The 20,275-nt window shown below is 42.5% G+C and overlaps 1 protein-coding gene across 1 annotated transcript in view; it reads right to left on the reverse strand.

The window, feature by feature from the left end:
* FHDC1 (FH2 domain containing 1) overlaps positions 1–20,275 on the reverse strand; it is a 45,838-nt gene that overhangs the window by 17,946 nt on the left and 7,617 nt on the right. The window contains exons 3-6 of the mRNA XM_003927969.4: positions 9,327–9,388; positions 8,559–8,661; positions 1,215–1,300; positions 1,022–1,122 (exon numbers count right to left, since the gene is read on the reverse strand). Coding sequence (XP_003928018.2) covers positions 1,022–1,122; positions 1,215–1,300; positions 8,559–8,661; positions 9,327–9,388 — 352 coding nt within the window. The remainder of the gene's footprint in view (positions 1–1,021; positions 1,123–1,214; positions 1,301–8,558; positions 8,662–9,326; positions 9,389–20,275) is intronic.

The following is a 20,275-nucleotide window of genomic DNA, read 5'->3' on the forward strand; positions in this document are numbered from 1 at the left end:
TTCCAAAGTTGTTGCAATAGTGTTAGTATGAAAAAAAATTTTAAAGGCCTCTATATTGGAATTTTTAAAAATTCTTTTTCCTTCTCAGCCTCTTCTCTAAAATGAAGAAAATATGATGGGCCAAAGCGAAAAATTTTATCTCAAAACAGGCCAGAGCAAGTAAACAGGAAAACCAAACAGGAATAAACAATTCTACAACAATAACTAGAAATCCAGAAAATGACGAAACGGAAATCAGGCTGGCACTGACAAATGCTGAAAAGCGTGAGCGTCAGGGAGGGCCAGAGAGTGCGCCCGGGAGACCAGAAGAAAGCGGCTGCAACTCTGCCGGCACTCTCAGTGCCGAGACGCCAGAAACCAAAGCTATCACCCCTGCGGAAGGGGACGCTGGGCAGCTCTGAGAAGAGGCTGTCCACGCTGGGCGGGCAATAATTTAAAGAATTGTTTAAATAAATGAAGATGGCCTATCTGCCCCCCTCAAATTTAAACAGCACAGCAGAAGCTGGAGTATGGAGGAGTGGGAGATGACACCACAGAACAGAGACGTCAGGAACCCTGGCAGAAGAGTCACACGGTTGACCCTGGGAAAGCAGGTCTGCTTCCGGAAAGGCTGGGTCCCAGCCACCAACAGAGGCCACGACAGGGAGCAGAAAGGCACCTGGGCCAGGGGCCTGGGCTCTGTGCACACGCACAGCCCACCCCACACATGCACACACCACATACCAACACACACAGAGAAAGCTCATCCAGGAGAGGAAAAAGAGCAGGACGTAATCAGCAAGGTTGACTCTGAAGCCTGGGATGAAAGAAACTCCCATCTGTGGGAGGATAATATGCAAATTAACATTCATTACAGGAAGAATGTCAGTGGAAATGAACCTTAAGTGCATCCCTAGAAACATCTCATTTCCCTTTTACGGGTATATCAGAAATTCATGACTTTCACGTTCAATTTCATTTGGCTTTTTAAAAAAACTGCTATGGAAATTAAAGACAAATTCTGTGAAGGATCACGTCTTACCTTTTATAGCAGTTCTTAAAACTGTTATATCTGTGTATAGAGAAGAACAAGAAGGTAGAAATTCCTTCTTTAGCACCATGGCTTCAATCCGAAGTGAATAGCTGAAAAATAAAAAAGTAAAATGTAGAATTTGATGTCATTAGTTTAAAAATCTTACTGTGCAAAGACTAATGATCAGGGACTGTATCCTTACTTTGGCACCTGAATTAAGCCGTACAGAAAGGAGTCTGCCAGAGACAGCTTGGACACATCACCACTAAACGCTTTTAATTTCTTTACCTAAAAGACAAATGGAAAGCGGGGTAGATAAAATCACTTATGATTATTTAAGATTATTTAAATTTCACCTTTGAATTCTTCCTAAAAAATAGGATTTTAGTGCTAAGTTCAAATTAATTTAGAAAAGACAGAAAATGAAATCATTCCATCTGCTATTTGTTTTTTTTTTTTTTTTTTTTAAGAAAAATACAAATTCACAAATTTAAAGGTGAGGAGTTAGTGTAACTTACGTAGCTATAGATATATTGTCCCGTGCAAACAGGAGAGCTGGAGCCACTAGAATCCTCAGGAAGGTTACAAAAGGGAGTGACTAAAAAGGGATCAGTTCTAAGGATGAAAATGTTCTGTAAGCAATAATCTGGAAATGAGATCATTGTTTGGGAGAAGAAATAAAAGACTACAGAGTCATTATAATACGGTCCTTTAAGTCATAAACAGAAAAAAAAAATCTTATTTTAAGTAATTTGTATACAAAATACTTAGACTGGGTAAGATCTAACACGGATTTTCTTTCTGTAGTTAAATCCCACTTCACATATAATAGCTTTAAAGGAAGAGACTACTGTATCATCAGGTGAGTCCACATATCTGCTCTTCAGCAGGAAGACCAAAAGGAAAACTGCTTAAAGAACAGGAAGATAATGTTAAGATTGCCCCCAGGGACCCTGGTAGAAGAGTTGTACTGGATGCCTGGAAAGGAGGTCAACTTTTGGAAAAGCAGGGTTCCAGCCTAAAAAGACCAGGCAATAAAATAGTATGTACAGTAGGATGCCATTTCTATAAATTTTTTAAAAAGGTATCTATTAACCTCCAACTCTCTCATGTACACACCTACATACACAGGAAAAAGATGAAAAAGCCCCACATCTTCAGATAGTGACTCATACCTGAAATCTTAGCTCTTCGAAAGGCAGAGGCAGAAGGATCATTTGAGGCCTGGAGTTCGAGACTTGCCTGGGGAACACAGGGAAACCCCTCCCCCAAAAAGCACACATATACTAGGTGATAGGATTACGGTTGTCTACTGTTTTCCCCTGTTGCTCATTTTTATTTTCTAAGATACCTACAATAAACATGATTACTCTTTTTTGTTTTTTTGTTTATTTTTTGAGACATAGTGTTGCTCTGTCACCCAGGTTGGAGTGCAGTGGCACAATCTCCACCTCCCAGGTTCAAGCAATTCTCCTGCCTCAGCCTCCAGAGTAGCTGGGATTACAGGCATGTGCCACCATACCTGGCTAATTTTGTATTTTTAGTAGAAACAGGGTTTCACCCTGAAGGTCAGACTGGTCTTGAACTCCTGACCTTGTAATCTGCCTGCCTCAGCCTCCCAAAGTGCTGGGATTACAAGCGTGAGCCTCCACACCTAGCCCAATTATTCTTTAAAAAATAAACTAAACTAAGTTTTTAAACACAATCAATGACTCCTTCAACCAATATAGGAAAAAGTGAAGAGTTCTTACAACAGGTATATGGCCAAATAGCAAGAAGGTGAGAGTGGAGATGAAAGGAAAGTTTTCAAACAATATTAGATCATAAATCATGTCTTCCGCCACACAGAACACTGGGCCAATCCCATGGCAAAACCACTTCTAAGTCCACTGTTAATAGAGAGTCATCCAACAAAATTCTTTATGGTAAGTAGTAAGTACCTTAATACTGCTAGTGAAGTGTACAGCCGGTCTTTGCAGCTAACTGTTGCCAATAAGTAGCTAACACTTTGTATTATTCTTTATAAAGCTTATTCTTTTCCATCCCCTTGGCTATAATTAATAACATGATTTTAAGTTCCTTGTGAAATAGGTAATGACAATTCAAAAATATAAAGAAAGGAGTATTTTCAAAGATCCACAAACTGAAACATCTACCTCAATTATTTGAAAATATAAAATGTAACACTTCCAGTTCACACCCTAGCATTAAGTCTGACTATCTTCTTTTTTTAGGGCAGAAAATAGCCATTTACGTAATTCCATTTCCCTTACTGGTAGAGCCACAAAGTGAATTGACCATTTTTAGCCTTATTAAATTTAAGGGCACATGGCACTGCTGGTTTAAGCTCAAATCAGTCCCTGGCTTCTGCACTGAGAAACCTATACGACGAATTCTAATCCCTTCTGAACTAGAATTTAACAATTCACTATATATGGGCAGGGGCAGAGGGAGGTTGTATAAGACCATATACGTAGCATGTGTGAAGCCTCTGAAAATCACAGCATGGTTTTCAGTCTAAAGTATAAGTCCAGGTCATGCTAAGTAAACTTGGTAAATCTTTCTATTAAACATGTGCTAAACTGTAACTTAGCAATGATTCATCTCCTTCACTTACGTAAAAAGCTAAAAAAAAAAGTATGGATTTCAAGAGAAGGGTGATAGACTGTATTTGATTTAAACGCCATGTATACAGTTCTTTGTTCCATTTCAAAATGAGATTTATGTTGTTTTTTTTTTTTTTTTGAGATGGAGTTTCGCTCTTGTTACCCAGGCTGGAGTGCAATGGCGCGATCTTGGCTCACCGCAACCTCTGCCTCCTGGGTTCAGGCAATTCTCCTTCCTCAGCCTCCCGAGTAGCTGGGATTACAGGCACGCGCCACCATGCCCAGCTAATTTTTTGTATTTTTAGTAGAGACAGGGTTTCACCATGTTGACCAGGATGGTCTCGATCTCTTGAACTCGTGATCCACCTGCCTCAGCCTCCCAAAGTGTTGGGATTACAGGCGTGAGCCACCGCGCCCGGTGAGATTTATGTTCTTTAAGAGAGATTATTGTATCTTCGCAGTGGAAGGAAAGTAAAAAAGAAAGATAAACATACCCTACAATTATTATGCATTCTCATTATTAAAAAAGCGTTTATTAAATATTGTTAGGCATAATTTTGTAGGCTGAGCCAAGAGACCTTCACTATGGCCCTGGTTGTGCATGGTTGCTCTTATAACAGTGACAGCGGGTTCCTCAAGACTCTCACACTCCAAAGGACATGCCTCCTTCACCCTATTTAATTCCAGTCACATGGCTTGAAATGGCAAGATTTCCCACAAACATACCCACCCAATAGAAGACCCGTGGGCTTCCTGTCATTCCCCTCCCAGTGGCAGTCATGAAGAAGGAGGTAAAGAGATAGCACAAATGTCCAGCAGAGGCAACTCAGCTGCTTCAGGAGAAAAGAAAGTTTCTGCCATGTCTAGCACTAGGCTGCAACAGAGGAAGGGCCGGTCAGGCAAGGTGGGGGTTCCCTGGCTTGGGAACTTGGTGCTGGATAAGAACACACTCCCAGAGTTTCATTTCTGGGCCCACCTTCTTCCTCTGCAAGTGTGAACCACACATTAGAGGAAAGATGAACAAACAAGCCAGATAAAAGATTTGTGGTGGAGGGCAGAGAAATTCTCAACAACAAATTAACCTTGGCTTTGGTTGGCTTGTCAGCTGAGAAGGCAGGAGAGAAAAGGGCTGTTTCCGTTTGTATTTTTTCAGCATGCTGATAAGATTACAGTATTATTCAAGTGACACTTATTCACAGGAGTACTTTGTGATAGCAGAGGTGATGAAAAGGCTGGCAGGCCAGCAGTGTGAGGCGGGGTTTTGAAAACCTTTGCCCTTCCTTCCTCCAAGGCAGGCAGTGGAATGCAGCAGAAAGAACCACACTGGGCTCAGCGGAATCAAGGCTCAAGTCCATCCCGCTGCTCCGTCACCCAGCAATCATGTGACACCAGACAAGGTATAACAAGCCTGTGTGAGCCTCAGTTTCTCATCTGTAAAACGACATTGCTGCAAGGATTACATGAAAAATACACAAAAGATTCATAGCTATGATTGACTTTCTATGTGCCAGGCACTAGGCTACGCGCTTTCAAAACATGATCTCATCTCACTTCATTCTGCCCTGTCCAGTCAGTGCCTGGTACGTGGGGCCACTCAATAAAGGTTTAGTCCTTACTTATGCTAAAAATGAGCACAGAACGTTACACACAGGATGAGTGCCATGTGGTTACATGTCCGCTTACGAATTTATTAGCATATTTCTGCCACATTCCTAAACCTCCCTTCTCTGGCCCTGCCTCTTTCTCGGCCTCATCTGCATCCTCCAACCTCCAACCTGAGACCCAAAGATTCCAGGGTTGGCCCTGGGTCTGAATAGCGCCAGAGGCCACAAAAAAGTTTGTCCTTGCAGTGGGCAGCAGTCAGGGGGTGGCTTCCGAGACCCCCTCCCACAGCACTTCCTTTCCCCGAGACACCCTCCCACAGCACAGTTACCCCACAGTATTCAGAAAGGCGCTCCTGGCAGCTCTGGGGACTGTCAGGGTGTTCCTGCTGAAGGAAGCTCCCAGTTGAGTTTGGAGGGTGTGGTGAGCTGAAGCCCAGAGTCAGTAATGTCAACAAAGAGGCGAAGTGTGACCAAGCGCGCCAGATATTCAGACTGAGGATGACCCCGCAGCAGGAGGTTGTGGGAGAAACAGCTGCTGCCTGGTTCAGTGGCTGGGAAGGCATTTCAGGATCCCAAGCCAATGCTTCCATCTCAGCGAGACCCCACCTCCTGGGTTAGCTAACCGGGGGTGAGAAAGTCTCCAGGACTCAGGGCAGTGCCTGGATGGGTTTTCATCATCTTGCCTTCAACAGTCTTCGTTTTGAATTATATTCCCCACACAACCCAAAAATACAAAGTTCTTTTAAATAGGACAGGTTTGACAGCTTAGTTGCTCCTGTGAAAAACCCCTTTGCATTTTCTAATCACCTTTGAATTTTAAATGAGAAATGAAGATATTAAGAAAACTGCATTCAGTTTCCCACCTCACCACGGCATGAAGCTGAGCTGGCAGCCTCCCTGGTGCCTAACTTCCATTTAGTTACCATGTAGAGCTTTTCAGAGCACTTTCACATGCGCTGTCAAATCTGATCCTCACTTAACAACACAATGAGGTCAGTTAGGAGTGGGGAGCAGAGAGGTCCTAGAGGAGGCTTGAAAACAGCCCAAGCAGGAATAAGGTTTTAAGAGCAAGTGAATCGTTTTAAAACTCAAATTAACTAAAGACTATCTAACCTAACAAGATTTTGGAACTTCCATTCTTTACAGAAAAGATTAAGGACTGTTCAGTATGTACAATCCAGGGTAAATTACGATTTAATGTACCTTCCCTTTAAGATTTTAAGACTCTACTATTATTAACATTAATAACTGCCACTAATTAATCTTGGCTTGGGTTAATTACACTTAATGTGCAGACAGAAAACCTGAGGGAGAGAGAGTTCCCAGGTTAATATGTACACCTAGATGTAACTAGATCTCTAGTTACTCACTCACTAAGATCCTCAATTTGGCATTGTGAGTTCAACACTAGTCAATGTCAAGGGAAAAAATACAATTATATCTCTCTTGTTATTAATGACACTAAAGTAAAGCTACATAAATTATGTCTGGGAATAAGAGTGGGAAAGAGGAGGCAGAAGTCAGAAGTGCCTGTGAAAAGGGTAACATACTAAAAAGACACCCTTACTTTTTACTTTTAAAAGTTGGCCGGGTGCATGCCTGTAATCCCAGCATTTTGCGAGGCTGAGGCAGGTGGATCACTTAAGGTCAAGAGTTCAAGACCAGCCTGGACAACATGGTGAAACCCGATCTCTAACAAAAGTTATGGGGCTGTGGCAACGTGCACCTGTAATCCCAGCCTACTTGGGAAGCTAAGGCAGGAGAATCGCTTGGACCCAGGAGGTGGAGGTTGCAGTGAGCTGACATCACTGCACTCCAGGCTGGGCTACAGAGCAAGTCTGTCTTGAAAAAAAAAGTCATCTATTACTTTTACTTATAATGTAAAAAACTTGATAAGAGTCTATAGTATTTAGGTATTTTATAAATATGTATTTGTGTAATTTCTTACTGAAAATTTTCAAGGAATTTTTTCCTTAGAAATAAAGGACAATATCACAATTTTGGAAGATTTTATACAACTGTTTTTCTGTTTTTTTTTTTTTTTTTGAGACGGAGTTTCGCCCTTGTTACCCAGGCTGGAGTGCAATGGCGCGATCTCGGCTCACCGCAACCTCCGCCTCCTGGGCTCAGGCAATTCTCCTGCCTCAGCGTCCTGAGTAGCTGGGATTACAGGCACGTGCCACCATGCCCAGCTAATTTTTTGCACTTTTAGTAGAGACGGGGTTTCACCATGTTGACCAGGATGGTCTCGATCTCTCGACCTCGTGATCCACCCGCCTCGGCCTCCCAAAGTGCTGGGATTACAGGTTTGAGCCACCGCGCCCGGCGTTTTGTTTTGTTTTTTTCTATCAAGCTCCTAACCATTTAACAATGCAGTTAATTCATTAAGTCCAAACAAAATAAATAAATTTATATCATCATAGTATGTATTACAATCACAACAATTTCCACCTTTGAGTTAATTATGTAGATAAGATTTTATTAACACTTCACCTACCTCTCCAAAATTTTAGGGCATCTTTATTCAAAAATGATTGTTTTCATCTATTTTTTTAAAAAGTATATGTATTATAAAATAACCTGAGTTTATACTATGCAAAAGTCATCTTTAGATGATAGAAAAGGAATCTTTTTTTTTTTTGATGATGATGATGAAAATTTATTGAGCTCCCATGTGCCAAGTACTATGTTAGATGCATAACTATAGAGTTTCATCATCTTCAAAATCCAATGAGGTCAGCATCATTATCCTCCTTTTATCGGTGAGGAAACTAAAGTTCACAGGAGTTAAGAACCTTGCCCCATTTTCTCAATTAAGGGAACAGCTCAAATCTGAATCTAGATTCTCTGACTCCATAATATGCATGCTCTTTCTACCAGATCACTTTACTTTTACGTGAGAAAACTCTGGCTCTGGGTAGGAGAGTGCCCTTCCCATGTGAGTTTTGTTTTTGTTTTTGTTTTGAGACAGTCTCACTCTTTCTTTCACCCAGGCTGGAGTGCAGTAGCATGATCTTGGTTCACTGCAACCTCCACCTCCCAGGTTCAGGCAATTGTCATACCCCAGCCTCCTGAGTAGCTGGGATTACAGGTGCATGGCACCACTCCTGGCTAATTTTTGTTTTTATTTTTGGCAGAGACAGGGTTTCGTCATGTTGGCCAGGCTGGTCTCAAACTCCTGACCTCGGGTGATTCACCTGCCTCTGCCTCCCAAAGTAATGGGATTTCAGGCGTGAGCCACCGCTCCTAGCCTTCCATGTGAGCTTTGACACACTTAAAATATTAAGCTTTTATAATCACTCCTAACATCTACAACTCATACGCTGAATTTCTTACCTCTTCTGACTCTGGTAAAAACTTAAGAAATTCTCGCAAGGTCTCTGATCCATAATGCTCACTTTTTCCTTGATGAATATCTTCTACAATGGACCGGGGAGACCTTAAAAAGACAATGAATCACATTCCATTTCACGTTTGCTAGTGTGCCAACAGAGGTGCAAGCCAGTGGAAATGAAAACAAATCTCCTCCACCCTCTTTCCCACCCACCTCCTTCCCAGTCTGGACTGCAGTTTTGTGTGAGTGCCCCACTGCCTGGAAACAGGAAACCTCAATACTCTGCTCAAGGTCCCTTCACCCAGAGCACCATCCTTGGGCATCCCCAAAAGGTTGAAAGTGGTAACAACCACAGGGAGTCTCTTTTGTGGGGAGAAAAATAATCCCCTTTGGTCTCACTAAAACTCCTGCACAACCTTCTCCTTACACTTCAGAACACAGAACTCCAACTGCTACTTGACTGGTCGGTTCAACTTCCACTGAAGGCGGGACACTAAAGGTGACTCTATAGAGTCCCTGATGGGACAGGCTTGAATGCATGGCCTGGGGCAATTCTCCATCTACTTCAAGCCACTATGTTATGTTTTCATGAAGGAAAACAGCAGAAAGTGACAGTCACTTGCAGACTCATCAAGCCAGAAGAAGATTTGAAGGTGTGAGGAATGACTTTCACTCATATTAGAATTTGAATTTCAGCTCAGTCACACCCACAGACTTTGATACTGACAGCAGGGATATGACTAAAGTTTCAAATATGTGCAAAATCTTACCTCTTAAATTGCTTAAGAAATATCCCAATGTTCATGCTCCGTTTTGCATCCAAAACAGTAATCTGGAAAAAAAAATAAGAACACATAGGATTACTAAATTCAAATAAAAAGAGTTGGAGAGGCCAGGCGCGGTGGCTCAAGCCTGTAATCCCAGCACTTTGGGAGGCCGAGGCGGGTGGATCACAAGGTCAAGAGATCGAGACCATCCTGGTCAACATGGTGAAACCCCGTCTCTACTAAAAATACAAAAAAAAAAAAAATTAGCTGGGCATGGTGGCACATGCCTGTAATCCCAGCTACTCAGGAGGCTGAGGCAGGAGAATTGTCTGAGCCCAGGAGGCGGAGGTTGCGGTGAGCCTAGATCGCGCCATTGCACTCCAGCCTGGGTAACAAGAGCGAAACTCCGTCTCCAAAAAAAAAAGAGTTGGAGAAAGAAGAGAATTAAAACCTATTAAAATGCAACACTAATTTATAAAAGAATAATTCCCAGTGTATAAATCTGGTGATTAACAGATATTCCTAACAGTTTTACAAATATTAAAAGATTATCATCTCCCCAAACTATCTACAGTGATATTATATTTTCTTAAATGTAATAACACACACCTATTTTAATGTTATATAACTTTTAATATACAGATGGTCCCAACCAATGATGGTCCATCTTAGGATTTTCCAAGTTTACTATGGGCTTCTTGGGATACTAAATGCATTTTCTTTCTTTTTCTTTGAGACAGAGTCTTGCTTTGTTGCCCATGCTGGAGTGCAGTGGCACCATCTGAGCTCACCGCAACCTCTGCCCACTGGGTTCAAGCAATTATCCTGCCTCAGCCTCCAGAGAGTAGCTGGGATTATAGGCGTGCACCACCCACCCGGCTAATTTTTTAATTTTTTGTAGAGATGGAGTTTCACCATGCTGTCCAGGCTGGTCTCGAACTACTGACCTCAAGTGATCCACCCACCTCAGCCTCTCAAAGTGCTGAGATTACAGGCATGAGACATTATGCCTGGTTACATTTTCAACTTACAATATTTTTGTCTTACAATGGGTTTTTACAATGCAGCCCCATCATAAATTGAGAAGCATCTGTAAAAGTCAGTCATCCTTTAGTATCCACAGAGGATTAGTTCCAGGACCCCTGGGGATACCAAAATCTGAGGATGTTCAAGTCTTGTATAAAATTGCATAGTACTTTGCATATAATCTATACACAACCTCTTGCAAACTTTAAATCATCTCTAGATTACTTCTAATACCTAATTTAACATAAATTGTGTTATATAAATGGTTGTTATACTGTATTTTTAAATGTGTATTATTTTTTATTGTTGTATTGTTATTTTCTATTTTTTTCTGAATATTTTTGATCCCAAATTTGAGGATGTAAAATCTGCAGTCATGAAGAAAGGTCTATATAATATATACTTTAAATGTTTTTAATCTAGCAATTTCCTCTTAGAATAATATCACCCGCATTTAAAAGCCCCAATTTGGAAATGGATGCTTTGGCCTAATGAAAATCACATGAGATTTGAACTGAGAAAGTAAAAAACAACTCTGAAGATATTGCAGATTGAGTCCCAGCCCTGACTTACGGATGTAAAAGAACGCATGAAGTCATTTTCAGAAACATCAATAAATTAATTTTTTTCTAAAAGAAAAACTTTGTTTCATTCAAAAAGCTTATATATGTCCAACAGACCTTTTAGGTGTGTGTAAGGTAGTGTCCTACATTTTATTTACTCAAAAATGTAAAAAGAAAATCTTGTGCTGTATGCATTTCACCAAGGCTAAGATACTTAAAAAAAATTTTTTTTTTTTATTTTTGCATTTTCCTGATCTCTGGAATCAAGATGTGTCTTATAATATATGGCATCTTTTTATTTAATGTCATGTGGTACAGCTATTCTGTCAAAACCCAGATTTGGGCTGCAGCGGTTTTAACTGACCAAAATTTATAATTTCAGAGGGCTTTATCTGACTAGAAATTAGATCTTTTTTTTGGTTGTTAAATACAGAAGCCATTTTTGTCTCTGGATGTAAACCTCCAGGCTGCACGGAGGAAAGATAACCTGAAAACTGCTGCATTTTTTTCCCATTTGGTTTTTGGTAAAGGGAGACCAGCTAAAACAGGAATGTTGTTGTAATGCTCTTCCTTTCCAAATGTATGTGATTCACTGTGAACAAAAGAGAATCAGGTTTCAGACTAAATTCCTCATCTCTGGGTCTGCTTGGGAGTTTATAACCAGCAGCAAGACTGTTAACCAACGTTAATGTCACTTCCTGGCTCTAAGGTTAAACTTTTACAAGAGTACGGTTGCCTTCTTTTGAAGACAAATCTTTAACAATCACATTACTTACTAACCTAGGGGTTTGTTTCATGTTAGCACAATCACCTGCCAGCCATAAAATAAACTCCCAAGCTGAACGGGCATCCTCCTTATTGGAATCCTATCCAGCGACTGCAGTTCAAGTTCAGTGTAAAGGGAGGAGAGAAAGAAAGGGTGAGAATAAAACCTGTCAACCTCAATACCCTTCAAAAGCTCATACCAAAAAAGGAATCCCAATTTAGTAAGACAGAAAACTGGGTTTAAAGCAGGCGTCCCCAAACTTTTTACACAGGGGGCCAGTTCACTGTCCCTCAGACCGTTGGAGGGCCGCCACATACTGTGCTCCTCTCACTGACCCCCAATGAAAGAGGTGCCCCTTCCTGAAGTGCGGCGGGGGGCCGGATAAATGGCCTCAGAGGGCCACATGCGGGCCGTAGTTTGGGGACGCCTGGTTTAAAGAGACGGGCATAGCGGCTCACGCCTGTAATCCCAGCACTTTGGGAGGCCAAGGCAGGTGGATCACAAGATCAGGAGCTGGAGACCATCCTGTCCAACATGAAACCCCATCTCTACTTAAAATACAAAAATTAGCCAGGTGTGGTGGTGTGAGCCTGTAGTCCCAGCTACTCAGGAGGCTGAGGCAGGAGAATCACTTGAACCAGGGAGTCGGAGCTTGCAGTGAGCTAAGGTGGCGCCACTGCACCCCAGCCTGGCAACAGAGCAAGACCATCTCAAAAAAAAAAAAAAAAACCTGGGTTTATTATAAGTCATAAATTAAAAGAGCACACATAAGAATCTGTCTATTGATACAGTTACGTAGCATGTCCAAGGAACTTCCCCTGCATTCACCTAGGATGGAGACATTACTTGTTTTGTATTTCTTTCATTGAGGTACCACCTTCTGCTACATTTAACCCTTGACTGCAGTGCTCTCCCACTCCCGAGGTGAACCAAACCCCATACTCATCAACCCTCTGGAACCCTCTTCAGATCCAGAGACATTGCTGCTGGAAAGTGATGGAGAAAATTACTCTAATCTCTGCTGGACAGGTAAGGAAACTGAGCCTCATAGACATCATTTTGTAACTTACCCAAAGCAGTGTTGAACTGAGATACGTGAGCCTGGGTCTCTCTGACTCCTTTTCACTCTAGTACCTGTGAGTTTTCATATTACTGAGCTTCCTACAGAGACGTAGCCGTTTCCCCATCAGCATGGTGCTCGCACTGTGAGGTTTTTCGAGGAATGGGGGCAGATGTGTAGGAAGCTATATGTGTGCCTGGCCAAGCCCCTGGTGACCCCAGAGCTGTATCTGAGAGATGACAGATGGGAATCATGTTCTCACCAGGCAAGAGAGCCTCCATGGCCCTGCGCCCTGGCCCTGTGACAGAAGTAGCCCATGGTGCCCCAACACAGGGGCAGCCCCGGTGTGGAAGCAGGCGTCTCTATAGCTAGCTGTGTTTCAGAAACGGAGAGAATTCGGTGATATTCCTAAGGGAAAACCTGGGCTGGCTGTGACTGAGCACCTTACACGAAAAACAGAGCAGAGCCCAGCACTTCACCCAAACAACATGAAAATGGAGACAACTGATAGCATTCGGGGGCAGTCACACACGCTCCTGGCATCCTCAGATTTGCCAGGTGCCTGAGGAGTCTCTTTCTCTACTTTATCGCATTGGAGCCTTTCAAAGCAGTGTTATAAGAGTGATTGTTGAAGTCCTTTAAAGAGGGTTATCACTACACGTGTAAATTCGCTTATCTCACTTCCCAAATGCCTGCTGTCTCAAAGCCCGGCCATTCAGAAACAAAGCCGTGTCCGGTTGGGTAGTGTTTTGGAATCAATCAGAGCGGTGGAATCTGCACATGGGATCCCAGTGGGACTCACTGGGCACAAGCTGACAAGTCAGAGGCAAGAAATTGCCCAAAGAAGAGGGATAAGCAAACCCAGCCAATGAGTGAGCTGCATCTTTCTCTCCCTCCCACCAGCTCCAATCAACCGGTAATTACTCCTCTGGTCACACCAGGACTTGGAGGCAGGACCGCCAGTGAAGTCAGTGCCACAGGTACAGTCAGTGTACTGCACAGTTCGTTAGCTCTTCCCCTAAAATTCCTAGCAAAGAACGGCAAACAAGGCTAGAAATGTACGGTAATGAGGTAATTAATGCACTCAATCCATTTTAAGGATTTCCTACTAGGATGCAAAGGGGGCCTGGGCTCTACTCACAGTTTCCCCACAATTACCAGGTGGCCAGGGTTGTTCTGATACCCACTGAAACAGCACCACTATGCCACTCAGTGAGGCATGCAAATGGCTACACGATCACTCTTGCTAAAACCTCCAAGTCAGCTCTCCTAGTTTATTCCACTATAACTTTTGCTGTTGCAAATTCACTTCATCAATCCACTACAAAATCTGCCTTCTATATCCTTTTAAGGAAGAAGAAACTTTTTTTCAGTTGTGGTAAAATACAAATAACCATTTCCATTATAACTTTTTTTTTTTTTTTAAAGAGATAGGGTCTTACTCTGTCACCTAGGCTGGAGTGAGGTGGTGTGATCATAGCTCACTGTACCCTCAAACTCCTGGGCTCAAGCAATCCTCCCGCATCAGCCTCCTGAGTAGCTAGGACTATGGGTGCTATCATACCTGGATAAATTCTAAGACATTTTTTTGTGTGTGGAGATGAGGTCTCACTATGTTGCCCAGGCTAGTGTTGAATTCTTGACCTCAAGCTATCCTCCTGTCTTGGCCTCCAGAGGGGCTGAGATTACAGGTTTGAGCCACCAAGCCTGGTTCACAACCATTTTATTATTATTATTATCATTACTGAGACAGGGTTTTGCTCTGTTGCCCAGGCTGCAGTGCAGTGGCACTATCTTAGCTCACTGCAACCTCCACCTCCTGGGCTAAAGGACCCTTCCTCCGTCAGCTTCCTGAGTAATGGGGACTACAGGTGTGAGCCACCGTATCTGGCTAATTTTTAAGTTTTCTGTAGAGATGGGGGTTCTCACTAAATTGCCCAGGCTCCATAACAACTTTTTGGAATACAGTTCCGTGGCATTCAGGACATACACACTGTTACATAACCACTACCACCTTCCATACCCACAGCACTTCATCTTGCAAAACGGAAACTTTGTACCCATTAAACAATTAACTCTCGGCCCAGTGTGGTGGCTCACATCTGTCACCCCAGCACATTGGGAAGCTGAGATGGGAGAATCACTTGAGGTCAGGAGTCCAAGACCAGTCTGGCCAACATGATGAAACACTGTCTCTACTAAAAATTCCAAAACAAAACAAAACAAAACAAAACTTAGCCAGGCATGGTGGCATAGTGCCTATGGTCCCAGCTACTCGAGGCTGAGATACAAGAATCACTTGAAACCAGGAGGCAGAGGTTGCAGTAAGCTGAGATCATGCCACTGCACTCCAGCCTGGGTGACAGAGGGAGACTCCATCTCAAAACAACAACAACCACAACAGCAGCTAATTCCCCATTCCCCCTCTCATTCCCTCGCAACCACCATTCTACTTTCTGTCTCTACAAATCTGGCTACTTTAGGTACCACCTATGAGTGGAATCATACAGTATTTTTCCTTTGTGACTGGCTTATTTAACATAAAGTCTTCAAGGTGAAGGAAGAAACCTTTAAACCAGTTTTGTTTTTTGTGTCAAAGGGGGCTTCTTTACATACTTAAGTAACACTACATAGTGGCTACTTCCATCCCACTTCAAGTCCTGGAAAACAAAAATGTAAAGATCTTCCTCTCTCCTCCAATATGGACCTAGCTTTTGGGTTTTGATATTTTTCATGTTTGGTTGGCTATCAATTGGAAATTGTTCTTCCTCCCAGCTTTTGTGGAAAAAAAAAAAAAAAGAAAAAAAGAAAACCCAGCTGAAGCATACTTTTTTCTAAATGTATTTCAAATACTCTATCTAGTTCTATGGTTCTGGATGATGAGCATATCCCAAAATTCTAGAACACACCAGAATCATAATAAAAGGTGAGAGTGACAGCTGAACTACAGTGTGGGAGAATAAAGTATTTAGTATTACTTGTCATAAATTTAGAAAAATTCCTTCCATCCTTTCTGTCTCTCTCCACCCTCCCCCCAGCAACTCCCCCCCTGCCCCCCGCCAAGCCTTCTCCTCTCCTCTGTGGTCTTCTTTTTCTAATTAGCCATTTTGGTGATTTCCTAGATGGTCAGTGTTATATCACTACAGACATCACAGTGAATGATTTCAGGTGCTTGAATATTTGTGTTTTCTTTGTGAGCCCCAGTATCTGCCAATGGCTCATAAGCTGATCCCTTTGCACGCTCGGTTCAGTTCTGTCCAGTTCAGTAACCTCTTGTTTCCTTTGGAGGATACCAAATGGCTAAGATATAGCTCTCCCCATAAGAGCTGGTCAAACTGTAAAGGGAGACATGCACACCTTCAACTAACATTGGTGGAAGACCACCAGGAGGCCTGAGGAATGTCAGTAATAGAGGGACAGGAAACTACAGAGCTTCTCAGGGGATGGAATCGTACAGCTCTGAGAAGATGATGAGTTTGAGCTGAATCTCTCCATTCTCATCCCCAGTAATATATCTATTTCTAATTGCTTTATTATAGCTTAATAGCTTAATTATTATTATACCATCATATCTGCAGTCTCTCTGAGTTAATTTTTAGTTAACAAAGATACAAAGATAGTAATATTTCACAAATTCCCATGCTAATTTTTTTTTTTTTTTTTGAGACACAGTCTCACTCTGTCACCCAGACTGGAATGCAATGGCACAATCTTGGCTCACTGCAACCTCCGCTGCCTGGGTTTAAGCGATTCTCATGCCTCATCTGCCTGAGTGGCTGGAATTACAGGCGTGTAACATCATGCCCGGCTAATATTTATATTTTTAGTAGAGATGGGGTTTCACCATGTTGACCAGGCTGGTCTCGAACTCCTGACCTCAACGGATCTGCCTGCCTTGGCCTCCCACAGTGCTGGGATTACAGGCGTGAGCCACCATACCCAGTCCCATACTAAATGCTCTAACTTACTATTTTTTTTCTTTTTTTCTTTTTTTTTAAAAGACAGGGTTTCACCACGTTGGCCAGGCTGGTCTTGAACTCCTAACCTCAGGTGATCCACCTGCCTCAGCCTCCCAAAGTGCTGAGATTACAGGCTTGAGCCACCACGCCCGGCCTCTAATTTACTATTTAAGCATTATTCCTTCTAAGTTCAGCCATCCTCCAATCTTCCCTATCTTCCAGCAAATTCTTCCTTACGAGTACAGTGGAACTTATTAGTAATGATGTGTAAGGCTTTAAAGTATAAGTCAATCACATAATGTTGGGCTGTTTCTGTAGGAGGTTATGTATTTCAAGGGTCATAATCTGCCTGGGCAAGTTGGAACCTCCAGAACTGCAGCCTTTGTTGTAGTGTGGTGATGCTGTGGCTCTGGGCTTAGGAGCAGTCTCTCTGCTGAATAAGCTGTTGAGGGATTTCTACAGTCCACACGGACAGACGGTGAGGACTATTACTTTTGACCCTGGACTTACTGCAAAGTGCACTGGAAGATTTATTACTGATCTTTGTTGGACAATAACCCTGCTGAGTTCTAACTTACACAGATGAAAACTGAAAGAAGGAAGAACATAGCATGTACCATATTCTTTTACTGAAAAAAAGTATATATAATACTTCTAGCCATGCTACAGATAACATGAAAAACTGAAAATAATTCTGTTATGTGACAGCATTATCTCATGTACTTAAATGGATCAATCTCAACTACTTATCATAATCAGAGTTAGATTATCTTATGATACACATGGGGATTTAATTTTTCTTTCTAGTATGCTGTGTTTCAGACTAATATCTACGAGTGTTCAAGCAAAGTTTTTTTGTTTTTGTTTTTGTTTTTTTTATGAGACAAAGTTTCGCTCTGTTGCTCAGGCTGGAGTGCAATGGCATGATCTTGGCTCATTGCAACTTCCTTCTCCCGGGTTCAAGTGATTCTCCTGTCTTGGCCTCCCGAGCAGCTGGGATTACAGGCATGTGCCACCACACCCAGCTAATTTTTGTGTTTTTAGTAAAGACAGGGTTTCACCATGTTGGCCAGCATGGTCTCGATCTTCTGACCTCGTGATCCACCCGCCTTGGCCTCCCAAAGTGCTGGGATTACAAGTGTGAGCCACTGCACCCAGCCAAAAGCAAAGATTTTTGTACACCCATGTACACAGCGGCATTATTCACAAGATCCAAAAGGTGGAAGCAACCCACTGCCCATCGACAGATGAGTGGATAAACAAATGTGGTCTGTATATACAGTGGAGTATTATACAGCTTTAAAATTCTGGCACATGCTATAACATGAATGAACCTTGAGGACATTATGCTAAATGAAATAAACCAGTCACAGGAAAGACAAATACTGAATGATTCCACCTACAGGAAGTACCTGAAGAAGTCCAGCTTATAGACACAGGAAGTAGAACGGTGGCTGCCAGGGGCTAGGGAAAGAGGGAAACAGTTCTGATTTAACAGGTACAGAGTGTCAGTTCTGCAGGATGGAAAGTGTTCTAGAGAGGGAAGGTGGTGATGGCTGCATAACAACGTGGATGTACTTAATGTCAACAAACTGTTTAAAAATGGTTAGGCCAGGTGCAGTGGTTCATGCCTGTGATCCCAGCACTTTGGGAGGCCAAGGTGGGAGGATCGACTGAGGTTAGGAGTTCGACACCAGCCAGGCCCAAATGGTGAAACCCCATATCTACCAAAAAGACAAAAATTAGCCAGGTATGGTAGCGCACACCTGAAATCCTAGCTACTCAGGAGGCTGAGGCACAAACATCACTTGATCCCAGAAAGTGAAAGTTGCATTGAGCCAAGAGTACGCCACTGTACTCCAGCCTGGTTGACAGAACGAGACTCTGTCTCAAAAAAATAAATAAATAATTTTTAAAAATGGTTAAGATGCTAAATTTTATGTTATATATTATTTCACCACAATTAAAAATAATTTTTAAAACCATTTAAAAAATAATTCTTTTTTTTTTTTTTTTTGAGACAGTTTCGCTCTTGTTACCCAGGCTGGAGTGCAATGGCGCGATCTCGGCTCACCGCAACCTCCGCCACCTGGGTTCAGGCAATTCTCCTGCCTCAGCCTCCTGAGTAGCTGGGATTACAGGCACGTGCCGCCATGCCCAGCTAATTTTTTGTATTTTTTTAAGTAGAGATGGGGTTTCACCATGTTGACCAGGATGGTCTCGATCTCTTGACCTCGTGATCCACCCGCCTCGGCCTCCCAAAGTGCTGGTATTACAGGCTTGAGCCACCGCGCCCGGCCTAAAAAATAATTCTTAAAAAAAAAAATAAGTTAAAGACAAAAGTATAAAAATCTGCTTAGGTTGGCTGGGCATGGTGACTCATGCCTGGGCATAGTGACTCATGCCTGTAATGCAAGCACTTTGGAGGCCAAGGTGGGCGGACCACCTGAGGTCGGGAGTTCAAGACCAGCCTGACCAACATGGTGAAACCCCGTCTTAAAAACAAAACAAAAAAAAATCTGCTTAAGCTACAGGGGTGGAGGGAGGCAAGAAGAGATTATTTTTTCCCCTGCATTTCGAAGCTGGTCTAGAAATGGATATCGCTGCTTCTGTAAGAGTTGAGAAAAGATGCCACACCCCTGCCACTTTCGTCTCTCTCTCTCTCTCTCTGAGTGGCTCTTAACCTCTCTTTAATTTGCAAACATCAAGTAGCACGTTCCCTGTAGCCTCTTGAAATTTTGCCAGTTCACAAACGATGCCACCTACTCTAGCCTAACAGCCGCCTCCCCAGGGACATGGTGAGCTAGCCCTCTTCTGTTACAGGCGTTTTGCTGAGACACAGGCCTCATTTCCACTTGTGCCCACCCAATAATTACTTAAGTATTCTTGAATTTCAGTAAAGAGAGCTGGGAGACAATAGTGAGAAACAACCTACCGTACAATAAAGAACCTCTGTTGGGACTTGGGGCAAAGGCCAGGGTACTAAGGAAATGACTGCTTGCTCCTTCCAATATTGAAAGGTGACTCCAGCAAATAAAAGGACTTTGCATAATAGGAAAAGACAGGCGAGCCTGTGTTCAGCACTGACAGCACTGAGGGTTCTCATGAAGATTTCCTTCTCAAATTTATGTCACTGTTTACACTTCAAGAATTCTAACCCCAGTGTTTTCTGCATTCATTTCATAACAAATAGACTCCTGGCTATTTCCACAGGAGATCACACAATCAGCTTTAAGGGCACCCCAGTAAATCAGTGGAGAGAAGGAGTTAACATGTTCCTGAGCCAGAACAAGAAAAGAGGTCAATATTGTTGGCTCAAGAATTCAATAATGCATGGAGCTGCTACTCTATCTCAGGGCCCTGCCCACTCCCTTATCTAATCAATGCCATCTCTGACCTGTTTTCTCTGCTCTTTTGCGACAGATTTCTAAGTGATGAATTTCTGTTGTTTCTGTTTGTTTTCTTGTTGTGCTTTGTGTGTGTGGGGTGGGGTGGGAGAGGGCAGCATTCTTTCCTTTTGATTTTATTTATATTTATTTTTTTCTAGCAGATAGAGGTTTCTTAATTTACTTGCAGGT

Source organism: Saimiri boliviensis, chromosome 3 (assembly GCF_048565385.1).
Source record: "Saimiri boliviensis isolate mSaiBol1 chromosome 3, mSaiBol1.pri, whole genome shotgun sequence".
Taxonomy (NCBI): Eukaryota; Metazoa; Chordata; class Mammalia; order Primates; family Cebidae; genus Saimiri; species Saimiri boliviensis.